The following is a 24990-nucleotide window of genomic DNA, read 5'->3' on the forward strand; positions in this document are numbered from 1 at the left end:
TATATTTTCATGAGGCCTTTTCCATATCTTCCTCTATCACATTACTATTATAATTCCAATCTCTCTTGTGATATAAATTACTGTGCGTGATTCATGTAAAAATTGTTTTGTTCTTCTTACTCAGTGATTATTTTTTGTCTTGTTACACATTCTTATTATTATTGTTGCAAAAACACTTGAATAACTCTGTTCATGTTGTCATATAAACATTAAAGACTTTGGCATGCTTCAATACCAGATAAAGAACAAAATACAGAAAGTTTAGAGATTACAAACTTAAAAATATTATTGGGACTCAAAGCACAATACTAAGGTTGTTTTGACATGGAGGAGTGAAAACAAGGATCGGAAAAATGAAAGGGAAATAATAGAAAGAAAACGAAAGATATAGTTAATTGGATTAAAGAAAAAATAAAAGCTAAAAAATGTGAAAAAGGTCTAGGAAAATTTGTGAGTAATTTGTTTGATTTAATAAATTTTAAAAAGTTATAATTAATATATTTATAAAATAATCAAATTGCATTTGTTTTTATAAAGTAATTTTAATTAAATATTAAATTATAATTTTATTATTATAATTATTTTATTACTTTATTTATTTATTTATTTTTATTATTTCATTATATTATATCATAAAATTAATTATATTACGTTATATAATTTGGATTATGCTTACATTATACATAACCAGCATATTATGCAATGATGTTTACATTTGGAACAGAGCAATAAAAATAAGAATAAAAATGAGAATAAAAATGTAAATTATATTCCTCTACTTTCAACTTGTTTCTTTTTACAATCACTTTTTGTTATAAATCAGCAAAAACAAACATTTACCATCCCTGTCTTTATGTCTACTGGGAGGAATGCAATCTCAAAAACAAGCATAACATATAGAAAATTATTTACATAGTATTTTTGTTCTTCTAAAGTATGTTTGATTGTACAATTTGATTGACTACACAAAAAAACTATCTCCCTTTCTTTAATAACATATGAACTCACTTAATTTATTAGGTTTTTAAATTAAAATAATTTCTTAAATGTCAATTTCTTTTAATCATAACTAGTTAATCTTGTTTCAGTCAATAAAAATATGGTTGTTTGGAAGAGGAGCGAAATAAAAAAGAAATAAATGAAATAGACTAGTAGAGATCGGAAATAAATAAAATAAAATAAAATTATTTGGATGTTAGAAATTGGAAGTGGAGAAAATTTTCTATACAGATGAATGAAAAAATAAGCAAAATGATTTATTTTAATAGAAAATTGTATTTCAATTAGGGTTAAAAAGGCATTCTTGAGTGAACTAACATTGTTGAGTGGAACCTTGGTAAATTTCACCCCATAAAAAGTTTAACAGAAAATCTATTTACTAGGCTTTATCAGCAAATCAATAAAAATTATTGCAGTTATTAATAAGAAATAGATTGGTGAAACAATACAGAAATATACTTTCAGAAGGTCGAACTTGCCCCAATGATCAAATAATGGCAATAAGCCTGAGAAAACCAGAAGCACACAATAGGGTTCTTCTCCTTTTCAACTCAAAAGCTAGCCAACAATGTACGATCACAAGCACACAACATCCTTACACAAAGAAAACCAGTTACACTAAAATTGGTCTTTAATCCAGAAGAACAGCATATACATGACAACGTTTTAGAAAACAATTTTATGAACCTTAAAATATCAAGGTTAGATTTTCCTTTCTTCTACCGTCTAAAGTTTCAGATGTCTATTTCGCGAACTTGAGTCCTGCAGCCTAAACATTAGCACCCCGAATTTAGTGTTCAAAAGCTAAGCCTGAGAGAACCAACAAGCCAAAATTAATTGTCATTATCATACAACGGATTCTTAAATTAACCAAAGCGCCCAAGTATACAGAACTGAAGGAACCACATACTACAAATGGTGGGCTCAAGGAGATGCCCGAGTCTCTAATATCAGGTAAAGGCCAAAAATTGCTCATTCTCTATGTACAGGAGGCCAAACATGAAAACAACAGTCTCGAAAGGGTAAAAGGATTTTTCTCTTCCTGAAGGTTTCACTTGATTATAATCAAAGAAAGATCATGAAACACTCAATGACACTTCCGAATCATGCTTCAAGAAAGCACCATCTCCAACAAAATCAGAATTCAAACTCTCCTGTCGCCTGCAGAGATGCATGAGTTTGATAAATTAAATTGGAAAAATAAAAATAACATTACTTGTTCTGCTTCGACAGTGACAAACCTTGTTGAAGAGAATGTCCTTATTATTTATGTGCATGATACCATCCTTTAATGTGCATTTCCACCTGCTCTTGGTACGAGACACCTAAATGTTTAGCAAGATAGATCAGATTAGAGACAACAATTATCCAACCCTGAACCACACTACCTGCATCATATTACAATCCCTTGACTTCTAGTTCACAGAGTGTAGGGAAGTTGTTACCTTATCAAACTGAGCCAAAACAAGATGATGTGTATTTTGATCATCTCCTTGTTCTATGTCATCCAAATCATCATCATCTTCTTCATTTAGTGGAGGTTCATCATCATCATCGTCATCATTTCCCACTTCATTCTGAGCCACCAGAGCAGGGGTGCTAGCTGGCACTTCTAATAATAAATAAATGAAAAAGAATCAGCAACTGTGAAGGATAACAAATAAGCCGTAGAAATCTTTAAAATATATAGTTAATGCATTCACATTATGGAATTACCAGGAGGAGCTGGTGTATTAGAAATGTTGTAGTCTTCACTGAACACTTCTCCATAGTTGTATATCTGCCACAGGATGAAATAAACCAAGATAATAGAAGACAAGACACGGTGGGGAAAGTGTCAAATGAAGCATAATGCAATTAAAAACACTAAAAAAATAATAACTGCGGAGTTAAGTGGTATTTTACAGTCCAATTCTCCTCTCTTTTTTGCTAAATATTAGTCCATCCAATCAATTAGAGTTTTCAAGAACCAAAAGTAGCATTAAGCTTGGATATAAAAGCTAGGCAAATTAATCCCAATTACTAAATGAGCAACGAATTCATGTTCCAAATTATATACATGTTAGTATATTACAACATCCATCTTGAATTCAAATTGCAACCACTTAAGAATTAAAATATAATAATCCCTTAAATTACTTTTAAAGTTATATGGAATTACAGCTTCACTCATTCTGTTATATCAATGTTAAATAAGGGAAGAAGTAGCTCACAAACAGAGACCCGTATAAATGGGAGTACTCAAAACTCTGATTTTTCTCACTACACATATCTTCAATGTTCCATTTCTTTCACAGTTTTGCAACAAAAGAATAACTAAGATTATGAATAAGAACTCATTAAATACAAATAAAGTGACAATAACCTTGAATGTGGTTATTAATTGCAAAGTTAGAAACCCAGAGTGTCTATCTACCATGAACTAAAAGGAGGGGGGGTATGTGTTTTTCCTAAAATTATAAGGGACAGAAGGAAATCAGAAAAGTAAATAAAGTAAATGCATGTATGGGTGTGGAGGGAAAGAAGAAATGTATTTTGTTTGTTACAAAAGATCATGAAAGCAGGAGACAAATATCACTACTCACATTTGGAGTAGAAAGCGCATCATCCTCATAAGGAATTGGTCCATCAAGTTGAGGAATTCTAGAAGTCAACCTCTCCAAATCTGCTGGCACTTTCGCTTTGGAAATTGTGTGATGTGAATTAATGGAGATGTCTCCCCCATTTACCTGAAAGATGGATCTCCAAGGGTTCAGTAACTGAATATTTTTTCCCATCAACCAAGCAAGTCAAAGAATTAATTGACACATATAGCATGCACGCTTGTGCACTGCAAAAACCAACACAAAAATATATTTTCAGTCCAAAAGTGGAGTGGGCAAGAAGCTAGCAATTTAAAATTCTAGATAATGCTATCTGAAGAAAATGTCCATACAGCAGATCATTGTGCTGTGATAGCAACCTATTATTACTTTCATGTTGAAAGTTGAGATGACAGTAAAACAATTCTGAAAAATAAAAATTTGAGACAACTATTTTTATCAGATTTCTAAAGTTTGTAAACGCTAGAATATTGTCAAGCAGCTCCCATGTGGACCCGTGGTAACTAAATTCACTCAACCTACAATATCACACATTTACATGGAAATCAGAATATATCTTCTTGAAGAGCTGAATAATCGGCTCTTCACAATGAAATGCCGCAAAAACTATAAAACTACATGGAAGACTGAAAATAAGATATCAAATTTCCAAGAAAAAACACTATCTCGTGAATAGATTACTATGAAAGAGAGAGAAAATTCCCCAGGGGAAAAAACACTATCTCGCAGCAAGAAAGAGAGAGAAAATACGTGTACCATTATGCTATGATCTTTATAGACTGTTACTATGAAAATTTATTTTACAAGCCAGAGTGATATAGGATGGAAGAAAATCAATTATAACTTTAGACTGATCTTACTCTAGTACTTGTACAATAGTCCAATGCACAAGAAAGATTCACGCAGGATATTGAAATAAAGAAGACACAAATAATGAGAGTTCCTAAAAATAAAAAGCAGGGAGAAAAATACAGCATCATTGTGGAAAATCAATCCTAAGGTAGAAATGTACAGAACAAAAAGGAACGTTATTTTAAGGATTTGACCCAGTGTTAACCCATTCATACAGCTGACCCCAAAAATGAGTGTGTTACTTTTTCTTTTATTTTGGGGTAGCTCTGGGATTAGGGCCTTCATAGTTTTGATGTAGTTGAATCATTATTCAATTATGTTCATGGTAAAAACTGCCATAATACAGAAATGTGTTTGAAAAAACATCCCTGCATAATCTTCATTTTTTTCAAAATTGACAGATGCAATGCAGGTAGCTACACAGCAAAGGTTGCCCCCTCCCTCCTTAATCCCTCATTCTTGTCCCGACCAATTGGTAACCCCGTTTGAGAAAAGCAGAGGAAAGGAAAGTACTGCCAAACAGCACAGTACACTTTCTAGGGATTGGAAAGACATGTGCCAAAACCAACAAACAAATTATAAAACTAGTATATCCTTGCTCCAATTCAGTAAAAAAATTGGCATCATTTACAACAGAAAAAAATATGATAAAGATAAGAAATTAGACCAGTAACATCATTACAGCACCACATACAAACGATGAACAAACATCTGATATGATATATATGATTATGAACAATATGTAAACAATGATACCTCAATTTCAAAAACTCCAAGTGCAGCATCCCCAGCCCCATCTTGCTGAGGTATATATCCACCAGAATTATATTGAGAAGTCAAATCATTGCGTTTTCTCTTTCCTGATGACATAGTGAAGAAGTCCTGGATTTTTTTAAAGCATCAAAATCTAAACGTGATGGAAATAAGTGCAGGTTTGACATTCTAGACAAGAAAACCTATAATGTGTTTTGCAACAACAGTAACATAATCTGCAGACTTTACAAAATAACTCAACCATGATGAGCACTCTTCAAATCTTGACAACAGAGAAAGCATTATTTTATCAAACCTAACTGGCTTACTTACCTGTGTCAGAGGTTGATTAGAAGTTCCTCGGTCTGCCTCATCCCGCCCTTCCACATAAGCTACAGTTATACACACCATTATTACTGCAAAGCCATTTGACTAAACACTTTATCCTGAATTTAATGACACTCACCAACATTGACATCAAGTGGGGGCCTGGGGTTCATCCAAGGAGAAGGAGGTTGCTGTAGAAGTTCATAAAGACAATATTAATGTACATCTTAAAAAAGTCCATGAAAATAATTTAAACAGAATAGTTTAGTCATTTAAGAAATTTAAAATGGTTATAAATAGCACACTATAGCAGTGAAGAGCAACTCTGGGCAACTACAAAGTTTGAATAGTAGTTACTAGTGCATTTTAAATAATGGCCACAATTACCTCCAAAAGAAGCACGAATCATTTTGAATACCTATTTTTCTCTCAGAACACATCACTTTCGGTGTTTTTAAAGGGGAAAAGTTTGCATGCCCCATTAAGAATTTAAAAAAATTGTATTTTGATGTTGCTTCCCACATAATATCAATTTCGTGCAATAGCACCACAATAGCAGTGCTACATTGCATCAGAGCCACCAGCTACTTCTGTGTGGCCTGTTGCATATTAGTCTTTTTGCATTGGTTCTAACAGTTCATATTGTGGCTACTATGGGGTGAAATCACAACCATCTCAGCCAGTATTCTCCTCATGACAAAACGGTGTCATTTGATGCTATATTACTGGGACGATACCAGAATTCCATTGCATTTTCATTTAATCAGATCAGAAACCCTATCCCCACCTATCTTCCCCACTCATTCAGTGAGAGTTTAGATCTCACACTAACTAAAGATATAGCTAGCGTAGTCCTTATTAAAATTGGGTAGTTTTTAGCTTGCAAGTCATTCTTATTGGGTTGAGTTAAGCTCGAAAGCCAAAATTTTAAGATTGGATTTGCCTACATTATTAGGACATTCATATTTGCCTACATTTTAAATGTATACTCCTAAGCATAAAGGGGTGTTATAGGGCTAGAGCAGTTTTCCATACTCCAAATTCTTTTTAAGACTTGAGTAGTTCTTAACTTACAAGTCAAGCCAGTTTTTGTGGAATAAGCACAAATTACAAGCGAGGTACCCTAATCCATCTCTCCAAGAAGACCCCCCTCCCTCTATTCAGTAAGATTCTCAACATTACAAAGCATTTTCCTGCTATTTACCTGAAAGGTCACTGATGTTCCAGCCAACTACTGTATCATACAACATTGTTTATCCTTTCTTTTTACTCACCTCTCTCAAAGTTCGTAATAATAGGTCTTCCATTCCCTTTTCTGTGCTCAGTCTCTAATTTTCTAAGATCCACCATTTAATTTTTTATTTATTCTAACTGGCCATTGTTTTCTATGTAACATCCACTCTTGTTTTTTATGATGACTAGTATATGAAGTTCGAAGTCTTTTGAACATTTTTGTTTCCTTGACTTCAATTGTTGTTTACTTACGTATTGCTAAAACATGTGACTTTTTATTGTTATTTTCAGAGTTGGCCGCTGCGTATCACTGTTTGAGATTGATAACTATGGAACAAATGAAACTAGGTAATTTGACATGAGAAATTGAAAAGTACTTTTATGATATATCATGGGACCAGCTAACGAAACTAGCTTTACCATATATGGAGCAGGTCTTCCTCCTTTTCCATCAGCATTTCCTCCGTTATCATTTCCGGAAGAGGGATAGTCACTTGGCCCCGTAGGAATGTTATAAGTTGAGTTATCCCCAGTTCCAGGTAAAGGGGTTTGAATTGGCGTTTGCAAAGGCGTCTGCACATTCAAAAGTGCATATGGACAATCCAATCACTTTAACTCATTAAAGAACATTAAAAGGAGACATCACCGGTTGAACTTATAACTTGTGGATCAAACTCACAGGGGGGAAAAGCATTTCAGCAGTAGGAGTCTCATACTCCTCTGTATACGGCATGTTGAGATCATGAACCGGAGTAATAGGACCACCGGGAGTTGGCTTAGCGGCAGCGGACCTTTCTATGGGACCCAGCACAGCGCCAGCTTGCATCATCTTTGATTCCCACATCTAACCAAATTACAACCAAAAGAAAATCAACTAACATCTTTAACATCGCAACAAAAAGAAAACAAACAAAACCAAGAAAGCAATAGATAGGATCCAAACCCTAAATCAACGAGCCAGCCAAGAAAGAAAAACTTCCAAACTAAATCAATACACTTCGAAATAGACGTATAAGCATCACTAATCCGATTTATTTATCGAATATAGAAATTTAAAAGTAAATCCTGGACTCATGAAAACAGAAGATGCAGAAATTATAATTAATTACAGCTTGAAGCTCCTTGAGAACTTCCTCCCCGGGGCCTCCGTTGTTGACGAACTCATCACGGACCTTGACCATGACATCCTCGATTACATCGATGTAGACCTGGCTGGTGGTGGAAGCCGCCATTACGAACGTTAGCTTCAGTAGCGCCCTGAGTGTCTCCGATAAATTGTCCTTTCAGGAGCGATTCGAGGGAAAGTTCAGTGGAAGAGACGAAGAGGAATCATGGAAAATTGCAGGCTAGGGTTTGTAAGGAGGGTGAAGAGTAAGAGCTGAGCGCAACGGCGAAGAGAGAGAAGTGGCGACGAGAGAGAATAAAGAGAGGAATATAAATAGGTTTGCATCCGATTTTGATCACAGCCCCCACGTGTCAATATCTGCTTCCTCTTTATGTTTCCGTTACTCTGCGTTTTCAAGACAAACTGCACATACTCAACTTCTAAATCTCACCGTTAATACTAAAAAATTATTATTATTAATTTATTATCAAAAAATTTATACATGGATGAGATTTGTCCTGTTCACGGTCACCAAACTTTTCCTATTATCAAATTTCCAATTTCTTCTTACATAATGTTTACGTATTCGTGTCGGACACACGTATTCATGTCGACACTCGTAGGATATTTATTGGTAAAGTGTTCAATTCAAAAAAATATTTGTTGGATTTTTAAAATTCTAGCACGGTTCTAACACAATTTTAAAAGGTATAAATACAATAACTTTCTAAAAACTCAAATTTATTGTATAAATTTTTATTATGATTATAAAAATAAGAACAAATTCTTTTGAACCAGTTATGAAAAATATCTTCCTGCTTCCAAAAGAATCTGGAACATACTTCTACACATAAATATTTATTTTCAATTTATATAATTCAAAAATTATATAATATATAGATCTATGTCCCCGTATCCTACATTTTAGAGATTATACGTATATTTGTGTCGTGTTAGTGTTTGTATCCGTGCTACATAGTACATAATTGTTTTTTTTTCTTTAAAAACTAAAACTTAATTTTTCTATTATTTTGTAAAGTCAAATATTGTTGAAGGTTGGAAAGTCCTCTGTTAGTAATTTTTTTTTCTTTACATTGCGAAACTATTCTTCTAGATTTAAGGATTTTTCTGGCTTTTTATTTTTAAAACTTTTATTTCATACCACCTTTGGGTTGGAAAGCCAACGAGACTAACGTGACTGATAGAAGAACATGATTTCCAGCAATTGCTTTCACAACATGAAATATTCATACGATACGCATGAATAAAGAATAACTTTCCCTAGAGACGATATTTCAATTAAAAAAAATAAAGTTAGTTCAAAATATATAAATTAATACAAAAAAATTTATTGTGTTAATCGTTATTAAATCATTTATAAATATATAATTTTACATTATATCTGAGAAAAATATATTGGATGTCTAATATAAGAGTGTATCAGTGTTATAATAAAATTTTCTCATGACTTATTACATATTCTCTTAATAAATAATAAAACGTTACTCGTAATCTAGTGTTGAGAAAATGTATTAATTAATTTTTCTTACGTATATTAATAAGATAGAGTCTCATTGTCATAAAACATATTGATTATTGTAATAAAAAAATAACTTGAGAGACTAAAAGAAAAAATATAAAATATTTTGAGAAATAATATATAAAAGAGTTTCGAACTAAATACAATTAAATATTTTTTAAAATATTACATCAAAATTTATAATTTAATAGGTAGCCAATTTTTAAAAAAAATCATTGAATTTTCAAAATAAAAATCAGACATTTATTAAAAACTTGAAACTTATACATCATTGGATTAAGGAGGGTATGCTCTTATATAATATTTTCTCCTTTATCAAATATTTTTTCTCTCCTTCCCTCTCCCTTCAACCTCATCTTTGCCTTTGTACCAGTGTTTACCACTCTCCATTGTCAAAAGTAATTTTCAAGTCCAGAAGACCAACCTCAAAAGAAAAAAATGAAAAAAGTAAAGCAACAAAAAGACCAATTTATGTAGCGAGTCTCAACTGTAAGAGCTCCATTGCGCCACTACCACAACCTATAACAGATAGCAGAAAAATACATGTAACAATGAAGTAGTTTACCAGAGAAAGAAAGGGAAAGATATGGAGGAGAGATGGAGTCAGCAAAAAATCAATAATTCAAGTAGAGCAGTTAGAGAACAATGAAGAGGGTTGAGTGATGCAGAAAAAAAAAACTGAACTTTAACATCATGTCAAAAATCGTCACCATCACCAGAAATCATCTCTGAAGGGTGGTGGAAGGAGAAAGAGATCAAATGTGAATGAGTCTAGAATTAAAAATTAATAAATCTAAGGTGTTTAAAATTGTGGTTAATCAACATTGGCCTCTTTCATTTAGTATAAATATTTTGGAGATTTTTTTTAAGTTCAAAAGAGTGAATGAACCAATTAAATCAAGACTCTAATGCGAGTTTATTTTTCATTTTTGTAATTGATGGCATCAAGCTTGTGAACAATTCCTCCAATATTAAAGTACAAGAAGTGATTCTTTTATGAACCTGTGTTATACATACAAATCTGCCAGAAAATTTCCACTACAACTTTCCATCAAGATTTGGTTTACACAAAACTATCATCAAAATCATATTCGATAAAAAAAGAAGAAAAGGAAGTGCTTCTTTTCATAAACTAATATTAGTATAAAGAATGACAAGTCTGACAAATTCACGTTTGTGTATTACAAGGGCTTCTTATGCTGAGTGGTACCGAACAGCACAAGACCCATAACCACCAGTTACTGAACAATCTCGTTTCACTGTTACTAAACTAATAATATCAAATGGTTAATAAATTCTGTGGTCATTGCAAAATCAAGTCTTCCAAAAAGGCTTCACAATCACAACCGGAATATCATCATGAAACTCCTCATTGCCATCATCGTACGGCCAACGAGTTGTCTTGCTTCATTTTTATGAGATTGCTTTCAATGTTGCGCAGCACTGGCCTATAGCTGCAGTGTAGTTGTTCACATAAAGGAACAATGTAAGAAATCAAAGACTAGAATGAATGAATGTGTGGCTTTTGATACCGAAAAAAAACAAAAAGAGAGAGAGAGAGAGAGAGAGAGAGAGTCTTACAATCGTGCAAGACCATCATATGCTTGTTTGACTTGTTCGAGCTGAGCAGAAAGCTGCATGACTTCTGCTGATAGTGCCTCTGCTCTCCTCTGTTCCTTCACAACTTGGCCCTGCCAAGCAAACGAAAAATTACAAATTTTTTAAGGAATGAATACCAATTTTCAAAGGTGTAGAAAAATATACAGATCTCAACCAAATCCCCGGGAAATTTCTCAGAAGAAAAATCAGAAAACTTGGATGCATCTCATTTTAAAAGCAAAGATTTTGACCCATAAGATTTGGAACCAGCAAGTCAATGACATGAACTGACAACAAAGAGGAACAAAATATGTCATGCCCACGATGTAACTAACCTTCATAGATGCCATCTCTTGTGTTGACGCCGAGGAAGGAAACTCATGTGCCCCATTTTTAGAAGAGTCTGGCAAGCCCTTAGCCTGTTCATTTCTCAAATTATCTAGAATCACACGAAGCTCTTCATTTTGCTTAAGACACTCCATCACCTGAAGAATCACAGATCAATACAGGTGATAATAAGACTTGTTCGGTCTGGAACACTATCATGTTTGTTCATAAAATAATAATGCAAACTTCTAAATAAATAAAAAACTCAATACAACTCAGATATAACAATAGATGAATCTGATATAATCAATCAAGAAATAAAATTTATCTAACCACCATTCAAATCTTGGATAAAGCTGAACGTGCAGAAAAAATAATACACAACGCAAGAGAAAACCACTTCTTAATGTCCATTTAAACCTGTTTTTAATCTCTAAATATGACTAATTGATAATAGTCCTCAAATTCTTTTATTGATTTTGGTCCTAGTAAATCTGTAAGGAATCCCTATCAAAATTTAGCAGTGATGTATGTAGCATACATCTAGTCATGTCAGGCTAGCAACTATTCTAATGTCATGTCAGCAATAAAGTGATATGAACCATTTTAAAATAAAAAATTGTGAAGATTAATTGTTGACATTTGTTAGAATTAAAACCAAATTAAGTCATATTTATAGGAAATTAAAACATATATTTAATCCTATAAAAAATGAAATTACTTTACCAGAGATAATACTATAAATATAACTGACATACTTAAAAAAGCAAAAGGAGGTTCTGTATGTATTGTCAAGTGCACCAAGATTTTGCACAACACATAAAAATATTCAGCCCTGGCACATTAATAATTAGCACAACATTTAACACATATTTTATTTATACAGAGCCTCTGTACCTAATTTCTTTGCCAGAGCACAAATTCTGACTGAGAAAAATTTAGAAAAAAAATCCAGTAAATCATGGTATGGTCGTACAACCAAGACCTTACATGATTAAACCAAACCAGTAACCATAAATCATATTGGCTCAAACCCCTGATGCTGATTGTTACCTGGTCTTCCCATCTCACAGATGCTCGAATTGCCTCTTGGTATGAATTTGAAAGGTTGGCATTTTCCTCAAAAAGCTTCTCTATTTCTGTAGATTGTGAGTCAATCTGCCATCAAGATGACAAACCAAGGAGTCCATCAGATGGCATATACAAAGCAATGGTGGTTTTCTTTTAGTAAGACAATAAACACAACAAAATTTAGATAAAGAGACTTTACCTCCATTAGAAGTTTCTGTCTACTGTTTTCCAATCTTTCAATAGCCAAAGCCATATCATGCAACTGGCCATCAAGTTTCTGCTTGTCTTCCTGAGATTTATTATATTCAAACAACATTGAACCAAAGCAAATTAGACATCAGTAAAAAGGTTGGATGATCATTAGACAACAAAATATTACTTTGCAAATGGGGTTGGGGTTAACAGTTTAGGTCACTCATCAACTGCCAAAACAGTCATGACACATAATCACGAGTACGAAATTACAAAAGAAAATAATTTCACACTTGCTTTGTACATTGAAGATATGGGAAGGCTGAAAAAAGAGTGCAGCTCATTTACAATATTTTACACATATTTTGGCCATTACTTTTATACATAGAAGAAATGAAAGTGATTTCTGCTCTCCCCATGATCATACAAGTACAAATCCAAATCTTCCTATCTAATTTCATAACTCACCTCCTTATTTTCCACCTTCTAATCATGCATAACTTTGACTAGACAACAGTAAACACAGATACTAATAATTTTGCTAATAACTGGCCAATGGTTTGAAATAGTAACTATTTCTTGCCAATAATTTCATAAGCTAACAGTTACCCAAAATTGAAAATTTACTGAACAAATAATAAAGAAGTTTTTCTCACCAAAGAAAATGCTGTGGGATCAGCTGTATCTGAGACTTCTGCAAAATATACATATCAAGTTCAATGCCGTGTTAGAGTACACCAATTCAACAAGATGAAATATCAAGTCAAATGTATGTGAACTGGTATTGAATAGAGTCCACAAACATCCTTGGAACAAAAATAGCATCTCCAAAGTACAATAAAGAGTTTGTGGCATAAATAGATGGGCAGATGCAAATCTGCATTAATTTAAGCCAGAAAGCAGTTATGGGAGACCAGTGTATTTCATAAGGAAACATGAGGCTAGCAATAATCAACAAATAGTTAAAAGAAAAATGCTTCCACCAATCTTTTCTGCAATTTTGAAGAGCTTGAATTCATGCACATGCCATTAAGAATAAGGATACTAGGAAAGCATAAAGCATCAAAGAAGTGCAATTGATTATATAATGGATTGTTGGCATGCTTAGTTTCATTAAGCCAATACAAAATTAATATAGATTACACAAAAAATTTCATTGGCAGAACCTGGAGCCTCTATAGGTATGGACTTAAGTTTCTCTTCCAACATCTGATTTTCAGACATCAACGAGGCAATGCGGGCTTGCTCTTTTGCTAATTGTTCCTGCTCCTGGTGCCTCAACAGTGATTCTCGCTACAAATTTAATCACCATCCGACAAAAAATATAAATAAAAAATAAATTAAAGAAGAGATTCCTAAATGCTATTGCTATAATCATAACACTACCTGCATTTCCAGTTTTAAATCATCTAGCTCCTTTTGTAATCTTTGAATTTGAAAATGATCTGGTGGATTACTAAATGATGAAATTGTGCTAACTGTATTAGTCATTGATTGTTGCTGAATTAAGTTCAATTCTGCTCTTAATGCTGCTGCATCTTCCTCGGCCTAGACCAATATAATAACATTCTAAGTAAGAAAAAAAAAATGGTCGTTCATCAAAGTGGTTTAGTAAAATCAAGTCCCATACACGATATTGCTCATCTTCTGCTTCTTTAAGACGTTTCTTCAGGGTACGAAGTTGTGCTGAAAGGTCCTCCTGCACTAATATGTAAGGTTTAATAGGAATTGTGGAAGATTAAAAACAAGGTAAACCGATCCAAGAGGCAAGAATAAATGTTTAAATATAATTACCCGTGCAACAACTGCAGCATCTTTTTCCATTGCAACATCTTTCAGAGCCTTCCTTAGAGATGGCACTGTGTTTTGCTCCTGCATGAATCCAAGTGAGATTAAAACTAAGGTAGACAAATTTTAAAACTATTCCAATACAAGTCTCCATACATGAAGTGCTGTAGTAATTAGCACTAAACTATGGGGGTTCATGCGTTCGAGAGATAGTATATTCTTCTTCACTAACAAAATTGTAACTCAAACTAAAAAAGAATTCATTATCAAAACCTTCTAGTTTACCAGATCATTCAACTGCTTGCGCATTGAACCATTATCAATTTCCATCGTTTGAAGCTGCGATAATAGCAAGAATAAAATCAGCCTAGGTTGTTCTTTTTATTGGATAGCCTTGTAAATAAAGAAATAAACAGCACGTGTGCACTCAGATTGAATACTCACCTTTAAAGTTATTTTCCTGTTTTCTTCCTCCAACTCCGTGTTCTTGTTTTGCAGACCTTTCAGTTGAGACAATAGAGCACTAAAATCTATCTGTGAAAAAAGAGTACGCGAAAATCAACGCAGTTGCAATTCAAAAAACATGCGTCCCTCAAAAATTAGTTCGATATAGATTGTGCTTAATCGTTGATCAATAGACAATGGAATGAATGACATGATTAATAATACAAAAAAAAAAGATGTTACCTCAGAGAGCCTATTTCCGCTCTCGGCCTTGTTCATTCCCGCAAGCTCTGAAGGAAAGCAAAATTAGTTTCGAATTGCAGAAAAGAAAAACGCACATAGAAATGGAGCAATAATAAACAAAAATATATACGCACAAGAGATTCGTAATATTGGAGGAAAATTCTGACCTGGTGTGCTGGGAACCTTGGTGAGATCTGGTCCCGAAGGGATTTTGCTCAATCTCTCCGCAGCCCTCTTTTGGCGAATTTCCTCCAACTGTGGATGCGATCAATCAGTCGAAATGAAAAATGAACAATGATCGAAAAACAGAAAAAAAAAAAAAAAGAAAAAAAAAAGATAAAGAAATGAAAAGAGAAGTGGAGGCAATTGAGAAAGGTGGATAGGATTGTACCGTTCGTCGACCGAGAGATGCATGACGCGCCTCCATTGTTACCGATGAAATGGGAACGGAATGTTCGTCTGCGAATTCCCCTCTCCGCCGAGAAGCCAAGTAGTTTTATAATTCGACGCTCTCCGATTTATTAAATAGGTCAATTACCTTTTATCTTAAACAATTATCATCAAGGTCTGGGTGGTGTAGTTGGTTATCACGCTAGTCTCACACACTAGAGGTCCCCGGTTCGAACCCGGGCTCAGACAAATATGTATTTTTTCTGTTATTGTTTTCCTGTTTTATTATACTCATGACAGAGACGAAATTAAATATAAGAGAAACTAATATCATTCACTGAATTAAAACATAAAATATATCAGACAATAAAAATTATGCTATACAGTTAACAATTAATTTTGTTTTGTAAATATATGATTATATAATTATTTTCTAAGCTTGTATCTGTGAGAGATTTTTACCTATCGAATAAAAATATTTGAAGAGATGATTTTTTTACTCTTAGTTGCTGAATATCTTAAATAATGTTGTGTAATTTTTTTACTTCAATATTAGATGAAGTTAAATTAGACAATAAGCATGGCATATCTATTTATTAATTGAATGTATATAGATTTCGAGAATAACATTTCCAATACAAATGTTTTATTTCATATTATAGTTAAATAATGCAAAATCGTGTTTTATTATAAAAAGTAGAATAAAACTCGTGTTTATAAAATATTAAGAAAATACAAAAGCCTACCAAAAATTATATTTCAGAGTTTTTAAAGAGAGTATATGAATGGTAGTGTTAGAAAATATGCATTCGAATCCTCCCATCCAATTCAAAATATGCATTTTGGATTCAGAAATTCATAACCGAAAAAAATCATTCCTGATCCACCAATCTATAATAAAAATTAGGTTTTTAGATTCAACAATCCGGAAATCAACAATTTATGCAAATTTTGCTTCCAGAACACTCTTCATCCTGTAAAAAATATGATTCACTTCCGGATTGATGAATTCGTAACACACTCCTAGATCCCCATTTCAAATAAAAGGTGAAGATTAATTTTGGAATTTACGAAATTGTGGGGGTAAAGGAAGAAAAATGTAGGAGTGCAGGAAGAAACTGCCAAAACTTAATAGTTGGGCTTTAGTCAGTAATTAAGGTCCAAAAGCAGGCCCGTCCAAAAAGGCCTGGATCAAAGCCCTTCCTTCCAGAAACCGTAAGTTTGAAACTGCAAACGTTTACGTTCCGACGATAATCGATTGGTTAGTTAAACGGAAGGAGAAGGGAAGAAAGATTCAGAAGATGAAGAAGGAAGACACAGTGAAGCTGATCAGTGCGGAGGGTTTCGAATTTGTGGTCGACAAAGAAGCTGCAATGGTTTCACAGACCATACATAACATGCTCACTTCTCCAGGTTCGCTATTATCTTATATTAAATTGCCCCTTTTCACTGCAATTAGGGTTCCAAATTTCATTACTATACACATAATAATGATATCTTTCACAGGGAGTTTCGCTGAGAGGCAGCACGGCGAAGTCACCTTTCCCGAGATCAGTACCACCATTCTGGAGAAGATTTGCCAGTACTTTTATTGGCATCTCCAATTTGCCAGGTTTTCCTTTCTCTGACTTCGCTACTGGAACATTGCCGTATACGATGTTTCTTTCGTTTTTAACTAGTCATTTGTTTGTGTAATTGAATATGAATTTTGGTGTATCAAAAGCCTTAGGTCTATCTTCAGTTATTAACAACGCATGATAGGTTGTATTGGGAGCAAGAGCAACCTATTATCTTAAAATGCAATAGTGATGTTAGTGAATTTCCCCCCACAACGGAATGGGTGATGGATCTGCCAAAATTGCACTTACTACCAATTCGCTTCAAAATAGATCCATGGTTGTTGACTTTATGGATAAATATTTTTTAGTACTTGATTCTCGGTGAAAAAGGATTTCCCTGAGTACTTTACTGTAGGGTAATAACATCTCCTTGATGAAATCGTGTAAATTGTGACATGAAGATCTAGTGTTTAGCATGTTCAATAACCGCTTTGCTAGTTATTGTGTGCATAAGCAATACACACTTCATTCAATTTTTTATTTGTGCATATCATTGTGAGGTCATTTTTAGTGAGCACTAAAAGTTGGATCATTTAGAACAGGGGGGAAGATAACTATAGTATAGTTAGTTGAATTATTTGATTCTACCAAGTGATCCTGGATATTTCTTTGATGTAAAAGACTAAATGTTTTTTTTATACTTGGATGGAAGCTTTGTATGCTACGGAACACGAACTTTTGTGGAATTTAGTGCTCCAGTCAAACATATGGTTTTATTTGATTTGTTGTGTCATAGGATCTAGTCTGTGTCACACTGTTATGATCTTAAAGTGTATTCTAGACCTTAAAATGTGCACCATTCTTTTATTCTGTTACCTTCTTCCATCATGCATATCAATCTTTGCTCATTTCTGAGTTCCCATTTTCTGTGTAGTATAGCTGCATATTTCTTACACAAATCCAATAAATTTTTAAATGGTATTTACTTTGGGAAACTTTGATCCGAAATCTCTCATTTTATCTTGTGCTAATGTCTATCTAATGACTTGAGGTGTTGCTCTTACTAGTGGGAAGGAAACGGAATTTCCCATTGAACCTGAATTGACTCTAGAGCTAATGATGGCTGCCAATTACCTCCATACATAAGCACTTTGACTTCCCCAACGGTGATAGTTCTTCGTCCTCATTGTAAGCCTTTATTATTCTCCTGGAGTCTAACAAATAATAGTAGTCTTTCTTGTCATTTTGATTTTTGATGTCTTCCTTGTGTCGTTTATGCAGATGGAACTATTACTTGGTTGGGCTTTTAAAGGGAAATGAGCTTATTATAATTGCCATTTGGAACTGTCTTTGCTGGAACTAAGTACATATGTAATTTGTATATTTTGTGATTGTTAGACTCAGTTTGCATGACTCTGAGTGGCTCAAAGATGCCGTCGGTTGATGTTGCTGTGTAAATCAACTGGTTAAAAAAAATACTAACATCAAAAGGCTCTTTTAATGTCCATTACCCTTACAACAATATAGGCAAACAAGGAAAGGAAATTCGCTCAGCATCTGTTCTGACGTATGGTTGAACATGAAATGGATTTCATCTCTCACCTTATGTTCCTAAACTCCTATATCCTACTTCTTCCCATGATAGAAATATACGTGAGTTTAACAAAAAATCTACTTTCATTTTTCCTGTACAAATTTCAAATTGAAAATGACATTTTCTCAATCCAGAATGAGCTTTTCCTTCATTCTGCGTTTTCATTTCCCTCTCTACTTTGTTCCGTTAGCTAATATTTCTCCAATGCCTCCTGCTGTGCATCATAAGTAAAGCATTATTTGCCACTTGGATTTCTCTAGTAAGACAACAAGAAAGTCAGCATTATGAGATAGTGATAGTCTCTTTGGCTGTGTACAAAATCTCATTGCAATTGATATTTCTTTTTTTCAAGTAGTAACTTGGGGCTTTTATCTTAAAAGTCAAAATTGCAACTGGTTGAGTTAATTTTGAAATAAGTGAGATTTTATTATTGATATTTTGTAATAAATTAATCACTTATTATAAAATTAGAAAGTTTACCATATTTCAAAATCTAAGCGTTGGGACCTAGAGTAAATTGTCATTGGACCCAAGCTCTTTTATAATATTACTATGATTTGTTCGATTTTTCACAATTTCAAAATACATATTAATAAGTACTGATAATATTATCTTCTTAACATGGTTTGAGTGAATTTCCTATTTTCCTCGTCGAATAATTTCTTGGGCGTACCTCTATTTCCTGAAACCTACGTAAAATTCACCAATTAACTAAAGTACACTTCGATCAAATTCATCAATCTGAATTTGGAAAAAATCATATGATTTGAAGATTTTAAACAGAAATGAGGAAACTAGAGATGCACTTATGTAAATACATAATATGTTATTGTGGAGAATTGCTGATGAAAGATCTTATTTGAAACAGATTGCATAAAGTTGGAGTCAGATTTTTGATGCAATGACAGCGTGGTGTTTCAGAAGTTGTGGAAATGTGCTTAGATAGGGTACCGTGCAAGGATCAGCATTACGAAAGGTAGTAGACTTTCGTTGTTGTTGTTGCTTGTGACCTAAGGAAAAGATTGTCGACTTAAGAATTAAGATATCATGTAAGCATGTGCGAGGACGGTGGTAGCTTAGTAGTTAATCATTAATTTGTTTGACTTCACAAAAACACTGATCAGTAGTAGCAACAAGCTTCTCCTTTTGTTTTTTTCTCCAATATTCTGATACTAATTAATTTAATAACCTGATGGTTGGTATTCACAGAAATGGTTCTCATGCATTGCACTTGATATGCAAAGAAAAAGTCTCTCATAAGCAGCCGCCATCTTTGTGGCAGTGAACAACTGCAAACCTCTTTGCATGGCAACCTGACCTTTCTTCTCTAGACCATCTCTTCCACTAATCCATAGCTCATATATGGCCTTCTTTAGATCACTCACTGTTGGTGAAAATGTGTAACCCATTTCGTTGCCTACTATTACGGACCCTGCAATGCTTGCAAGCCTTGTAGCCATCACTGGCTTCCCTGTTAGCATGGCTTCTAGCAAAGTGTGATCCAAACCTTGTGCTCTTAAAGTGGGGTTTGCAAAAATGTCAATAGCATTATAGAAACATGCCAATTCAGCCTGTTCTAAGGACCCCAAAACCAATACATTTGCCCCAAGATCTCTGTATCTTGCACCCCAAGGACCATCCCCAGCAACCACAACCATGCTACTCTCTTGGAAACTGCTATTTTCTGCAATTATCTGCTTCAAAGCTTCAAACATCAAAGGGTGCCCCTTGTCCTTCACTAACCTCCCAGCCAGTCCTATCACCAATGACTTCGAATCCGGAATTCCGTGCCTCTTCTTGAATTCATTCCCCTTTGAAACATCTGACCTGAAAACCTGTTGGTCCACACCATTCAGAATAATATGGACCCTTTCTTCTGGAATCATGTAGACCCTCTTTAGGATATCCCCTGCATGATCACTAGTGGCAACGTGATGAGCATAATTCGGGAAGAACTTGACCTCTTCAACAACCTTCACAGCTCTTTCAGTCAAAGCCTTTGTCTTTGGCTCCTGGGGTGTTCTGAGGAGTTCTTGAATGATGTCAGAGTGAAAGGTCTCGTACGCAATACCATGCCAAGTGACGGCCAAATTAGTAACATATCGAGATCTTGTGTACCTAAGTCCAACACTCTCAGTGTGAACAACATCAAACGGTTTACCAGACGAGTTTTGTGCTTGAAATTGCTCCCAAACGGAAGCTTGGTCGAGGTAACCAGCAGGTGTTGGTTTGGAGAAGTGAAAGTGTAAGTTGTGATCAATTGAAGAGTTGGACAAGGAGGAGTCTGTGGAAGTGGTGAATATGTGAAGATCATGGCCTCTTTTAGCAAGGGCAAGGTGGAGTGTGAGGGCGTGGCGTTCGAGCCCCCCTGCACGAGACTTGTGTGGCCATTTCCTGACAAAAAGTGCAATCTTAAGAAACTTTGAAGGTGGCTCTGAGGAGAACACAAGGTGGTTCCATGCAGAGGGATATGAAAGGAGGTTGATTCGTGGATTTTTCTCTGTTACTGTTACTTGGTATGGTGAATGACACTGACTGCAACAGTGACTCCAAGAGAGAGATAAGATGATGGAGCATATGGAAAGGATGATGACAACGTAACAGAAATATTGAAAACTGAATATAGAACTTCGATCCTTTGCCATGGACATTTGATCTGAGGAAAGCAACAACGTTGAGTATTAGATGAGAAAGAGACAAGATTAGCATGATTAGTTTTAAGCAGTAGCATAGGGGACAAGAAAGTAGAAACCAAGAAACCTATCACATGCTACCTAGGACTCTGCACAATAAGGTTGTACACTTCTAATAATTTAGCAACTCATGAATATAATTAGGCTTCCTTCAACAACAATCTTGCTTTATGAAAAAGTAGCTCCATCAAACCAATTTTCAGCTTCTTTATTATTACTGACAGATAAATATATATATATATATGTATGTATATATGAAAAAATTAGTTTTACATGCATACTGAAGTATATCAGTTGACAATCTTTCAAAAATTGAATGATCTCTTCATAGATCCACATATGGCACTTGAATCTAGAATAAATATAAAATTTTATTAGCACTAATCTATAAGACTGATATAGTACAAAAGAAAAGCATTTTTAACACTGATTTTAAATGGTTAAAAGTAAGATGTTTTTAAACTATAGTATTAGTATGTTTCAATTTTGATTTCTATTAAAAAATTATTTGTTTTTGTTCTTCTAAAATTAAAAATTATTACTTTTAATTTCTAATATTATATGATAATAATTAATTTTCTATGTATTAAATAAAATATTACCATCCCAAATAATGTATATCTATCAATCTTAAAATCAATATTACAGTAAAATAATGATTTGAAATTTTGGAAGAATAAAAGACAAATAAAAAATTTGACAGATATTAAAACTAAACTCATGGATAAAAAATAAATACAATTTTTCACATCAACCGAAATGTTCTAGGAATTAAAGAATGTTTTTATTAGAGAAATATTACATACTTTTAGTGCAATTAATATATTTTTAATTGTTAGCTAAAAATTATATACAAAATAGCTTAGTAATGTCTAACAATAGTCATGATTCTCTTGTTGGATTTTTTTTTATTATCCTTCTATTATATTTTTAAAATGTACTAATTTTAACTTATTAAAAAAATTTAATATATTTTAAAATATTAAAATTGTACCGGTAGGCACCGGACGAACGTGGCCGACCGACCGAACGCATAATAAATGTGAGGGCATGTGTGACAAAGCTAAGGTGGTTAAGATACACCTCCGAAGAATAAGGAATACGCGTTTAAAGAAGATATGTTCCCCGGGTATTCCGGAGCACGATTGGTAAGACCTATCCATAACCACCCTGAGCCCAAGGGGTAGAAAGCCCATTAGGCAATCCTATAAATACGGTGCTCAAGCCAGAGAAAGGTACGTTTTCATTCACTTACTAAACCACACTTAGAATCTCATACTTACTTGAGCGTCGGAGTGCCTTCGCAGGTACCCTTCCCGCTCGACCGAAGGAGACACCAAGAAGGAACGACTGACCGAAGAAGAAGAAGATCGACACGTCAGGTACAAAAATGATTGTATTTTAGAGACTCAATAAAATCACTACTCAAAAACTGAGCAGAAAATCTAAAATTCAAAGTTTAGTTAACCTTTGCTCAAAAGTAAAAGTTATATAAAATTTAATAATTTATTTGAAATGTATGTAGCTTTTATACAAAAACAAATGTTTCAGTATGAATGATGATTTTTATAATCGATAAAAAACAAATGTTTCAGTATGAATGATGATTTTTATAATCGATTGTTTAAATAAAATGCTTTCAAAACATCAAATACATAAACAAATATTATGGATTCATATATCCATATCTTTTTTATATCAAGAATACTTTTGATACTCATCGGTTCTTCTATATTCATAGATGATTATGTTGAAACGATATTAGATAGTTTATCTGAAAAATATAATGATTTTGTCACATGTTCTCATCCATATTAATCTTTACTTTGTTGAAGATATTGAAGCTTGCTTCTCTCTCAAGAGAAACGGTTAGAACTATTGATCACAATCCTATTGAGTCTAATCTTACAACCACTTTTTGACCTTCAAAACTCTTTTATAACAACAAACAAGATGTCTATTGATCTAAAGATTAATAAAAGAACTTCTTGGAACTCCATGAATTCTTGACAAAGTTAGAAAATCTAGTGTCAAATATGTGATAAACCAAGTCATACTCCTATTAGTTAGTTGTTGTCATCCTTATGATACTAAAAATCATACTTTTATTTCTACAAATTCATCTCAAATTTTTATAACTAATACAATTGAATCTATATTTTCTTTTCTTAGAACATCATCCACTGTTCAAGATCTTTTGTGATATCCCGACATAGTGCATGTCATCACATTACTAATGACAAAAATAATTTCTCTTCCAAACATTCATATACTAACACATAAACTGTAAAATCAAGTAATGTACATGTATGAAAATTTCTATTTTGGATCTACTACATTATTTTATCCTTTTATAAAAAATACAATTTTTCGTGTGCCATCTTGCATGTTAGTCAAATTACCAAGAATCTCATTAATAGTGTTTCCAAATTTAGCAATGATAATAATATTTTATCTGAATTTCATTCTAACTCTTGTTATGTTAAAAATCAAACAAATGAAATACTTTTTTAAAAAAATCTTAAAGACAGTCTTTATGTTTTTTCAATTTTTCCTTCACCTTCTATGTATAGTAATAATAACACTACTCTGGATTATTCCTTTCACCTTTAGCATTCTAGGCCACGACATGCCTCAACGGAGACTATTCAAAATTTTGAAACAATGTAACATGTAAAATTACTTTGAACAAGTTAATTTATACAATCCTCATTCTTCTTTCATGAGCAGAGTCTCTAACTTGACTAATGAAAATCGTGAGAACGAGTTAAACTTATCAATAACTGGAGTAGTAGGTGACCTATTTTAATGTTCATCCTCCATATTAACCCATTTTACACTCTATACTTACCTAACGTGAAGATGATGTCATCTCATATTCTTGTTATGCAAAAACAAATTCAAGCATCTACGTAATAATTCTGAAGAATTAAGATTGTCCATGTCAAAATAGTTTCATCAAAACAAGGTTTTTCTTCTTTTGTTTAACAACATTAGTTTAAACGCAGGAAAATGTCCCTAATCATTCATTCAAGTCTGGTTTAATTCGGTTCAACATCAATCATTGATTGGGCTTTTGACGTAAGGAGCAGGGAACACCAAATTCAGCAGCTAACTATTAGAAATGACACACACACAAATTATTTGAGCTCATTAATGGTGACACGAGTAAGAATAGCAACAGAAGGAACGCACAGTTGTTTAGCTTCCACATTAATTAACACACCAAACTAAGCACCACCACAATCGGTTCTGTAATGAAGCGTAAATAATTGTTAATAATATGGTTTGATGAGAGAGAAGAATGAATAACAGTAAGAATTTGAGTGGTAGAGGAGTTAACGAAATTCCAACACTTCTCTTAAATGGCGTGGATATCTACACTCGTATGACACCGGTAGGATACGTATCCGTGAATGGTGTGGACACCTACACTCGTATGATATCGGTAGAATACGTATTCGTAAAGTATCTAATTCAAAAAATATTTGTTAGATTTTTAATAATTTTGGTATGTTCTAACACAATTTTAAAAAGGAAAAATACTAATTTTTTCAAAATTCAAACTTTATTGTATAAATTGTTATTATGATTATAAAAATAAAAAACAAATCTTTATAAATCTGAAAAAAAATTCTATTCTAAAATATAATCTGCAACATACTTGAACACATAAAT

The 24990-nt window shown here is 33.4% G+C and overlaps 4 protein-coding genes and 1 non-coding gene across 5 annotated transcripts; 2 read left to right on the forward strand and 3 right to left on the reverse strand.

Annotated features, from left to right (window-relative positions):
- Positions 1-1810: 1810 nt before the first annotated feature.
- On the reverse strand, positions 1811-8301 carry LOC137817028 (transcription initiation factor IIA large subunit). The gene is made up of 11 exons (XM_068620238.2): positions 7877-8301; positions 7447-7611; positions 7188-7340; positions 5674-5725; positions 5541-5599; positions 5211-5336; positions 3585-3728; positions 2716-2779; positions 2445-2611; positions 2241-2324; positions 1811-2160 (listed from the first exon to the last, which is right to left on the reverse strand). Exons 1-11 carry the CDS (start codon positions 7997-7999, stop codon positions 2137-2139), a joined length of 1161 nt encoding a protein of 386 aa, XP_068476339.2. The 5' UTR covers positions 8000-8301; the 3' UTR covers positions 1811-2136.
- A 2233-nt stretch (positions 8302-10534) lies between these two features.
- LOC137817019 (myosin heavy chain-like protein) lies at positions 10535-15654 on the reverse strand. The gene is made up of 15 exons (XM_068620224.2): positions 15468-15654; positions 15244-15331; positions 15077-15123; positions 14834-14923; positions 14675-14728; positions 14396-14473; positions 14232-14300; positions 13988-14149; positions 13768-13894; positions 13258-13295; positions 12609-12698; positions 12392-12496; positions 11347-11496; positions 10994-11103; positions 10535-10866 (listed from the first exon to the last, which is right to left on the reverse strand). Exons 1-15 carry the CDS (start codon positions 15501-15503, stop codon positions 10791-10793), a joined length of 1320 nt encoding a protein of 439 aa, XP_068476325.2. The 5' UTR covers positions 15504-15654; the 3' UTR covers positions 10535-10790.
- TRNAV-CAC (transfer RNA valine (anticodon CAC)) lies at positions 15642-15715 on the forward strand. Its single transcript has one exon. It is a non-coding gene; the product is annotated as a tRNA-Val (tRNA).
- A 939-nt stretch (positions 15716-16654) lies between these two features.
- LOC137817026 (BTB/POZ domain-containing protein) lies at positions 16655-18530 on the forward strand. The gene is made up of 4 exons (XM_068620236.2): positions 16655-16879; positions 16973-17078; positions 18093-18213; positions 18307-18530. The coding sequence occupies exons 1-3, from the start codon at positions 16768-16770 to the stop codon at positions 18169-18171; spliced, it is 297 nt and encodes a 98-aa protein (XP_068476337.1). The 5' UTR covers positions 16655-16767; the 3' UTR covers positions 18172-18213; positions 18307-18530.
- An 839-nt stretch (positions 18531-19369) lies between these two features.
- Positions 19370-21486, reverse strand: LOC137817025 (UDP-Glycosyltransferase superfamily protein). Its single transcript, XM_068620234.2, has one exon. It carries the CDS (start codon positions 21268-21270, stop codon positions 19801-19803), a length of 1470 nt encoding a protein of 489 aa, XP_068476335.2. The 5' UTR covers positions 21271-21486; the 3' UTR covers positions 19370-19800.
- Positions 21487-24990: the final 3504 nt, after the last annotated feature.

This window comes from Phaseolus vulgaris, chromosome 5 (genome assembly GCF_051622355.1).
Source record: "Phaseolus vulgaris cultivar YP4 chromosome 5, ASM5162235v1, whole genome shotgun sequence".
NCBI lineage: Eukaryota > Viridiplantae > Streptophyta > Magnoliopsida > Fabales > Fabaceae > Phaseolus > Phaseolus vulgaris.

Coding starts and splice junctions, on each gene's coding strand:
- LOC137817028 (XM_068620238.2), bottom strand. CDS start 7,999: ATGGCGGCTTCCACCACCAGCCAGGTCTACATCGATGTAATCGAGGAT. Junction 3,729..5,210: donor TTGGAGTTTTTGAAATTGAG/GTATCATTGTTT, acceptor TCCATCTTTCAG/GTAAATGGGGGAGACATCTC. Junction 2,612..2,715: donor TAATACACCAGCTCCTCCTG/GTAATTCCATAA, acceptor ATTTATTATTAG/AAGTGCCAGCTAGCACCCCT.
- LOC137817019 (XM_068620224.2), bottom strand. CDS start 15,503: ATGGAGGCGCGTCATGCATCTCTCGGTCGACGAACG. Junction 15,332..15,467: donor CATCTCTCGGTCGACGAACG/GTACAATCCTAT, acceptor TCGCATCCACAG/TTGGAGGAAATTCGCCAAAA. Junction 14,150..14,231: donor CAGAAGATGAGCAATATCGT/GTATGGGACTTG, acceptor ATATTGGTCTAG/GCCGAGGAAGATGCAGCAGC.
- LOC137817026 (XM_068620236.2), top strand. CDS start 16,768: ATGAAGAAGGAAGACACAGTGAAGCTGATCAGTGCGGAGGGTTTCGAA. Junction 16,880..16,972: donor TAACATGCTCACTTCTCCAG/GTTCGCTATTAT, acceptor TATCTTTCACAG/GGAGTTTCGCTGAGAGGCAG. Junction 17,079..18,092: donor TGGCATCTCCAATTTGCCAG/GTTTTCCTTTCT, acceptor TGCTCTTACTAG/TGGGAAGGAAACGGAATTTC.
- LOC137817025 (XM_068620234.2), bottom strand. CDS start 21,270: ATGTCCATGGCAAAGGATCGAAGTTCTATATTCAGTTTTCAATATTTC.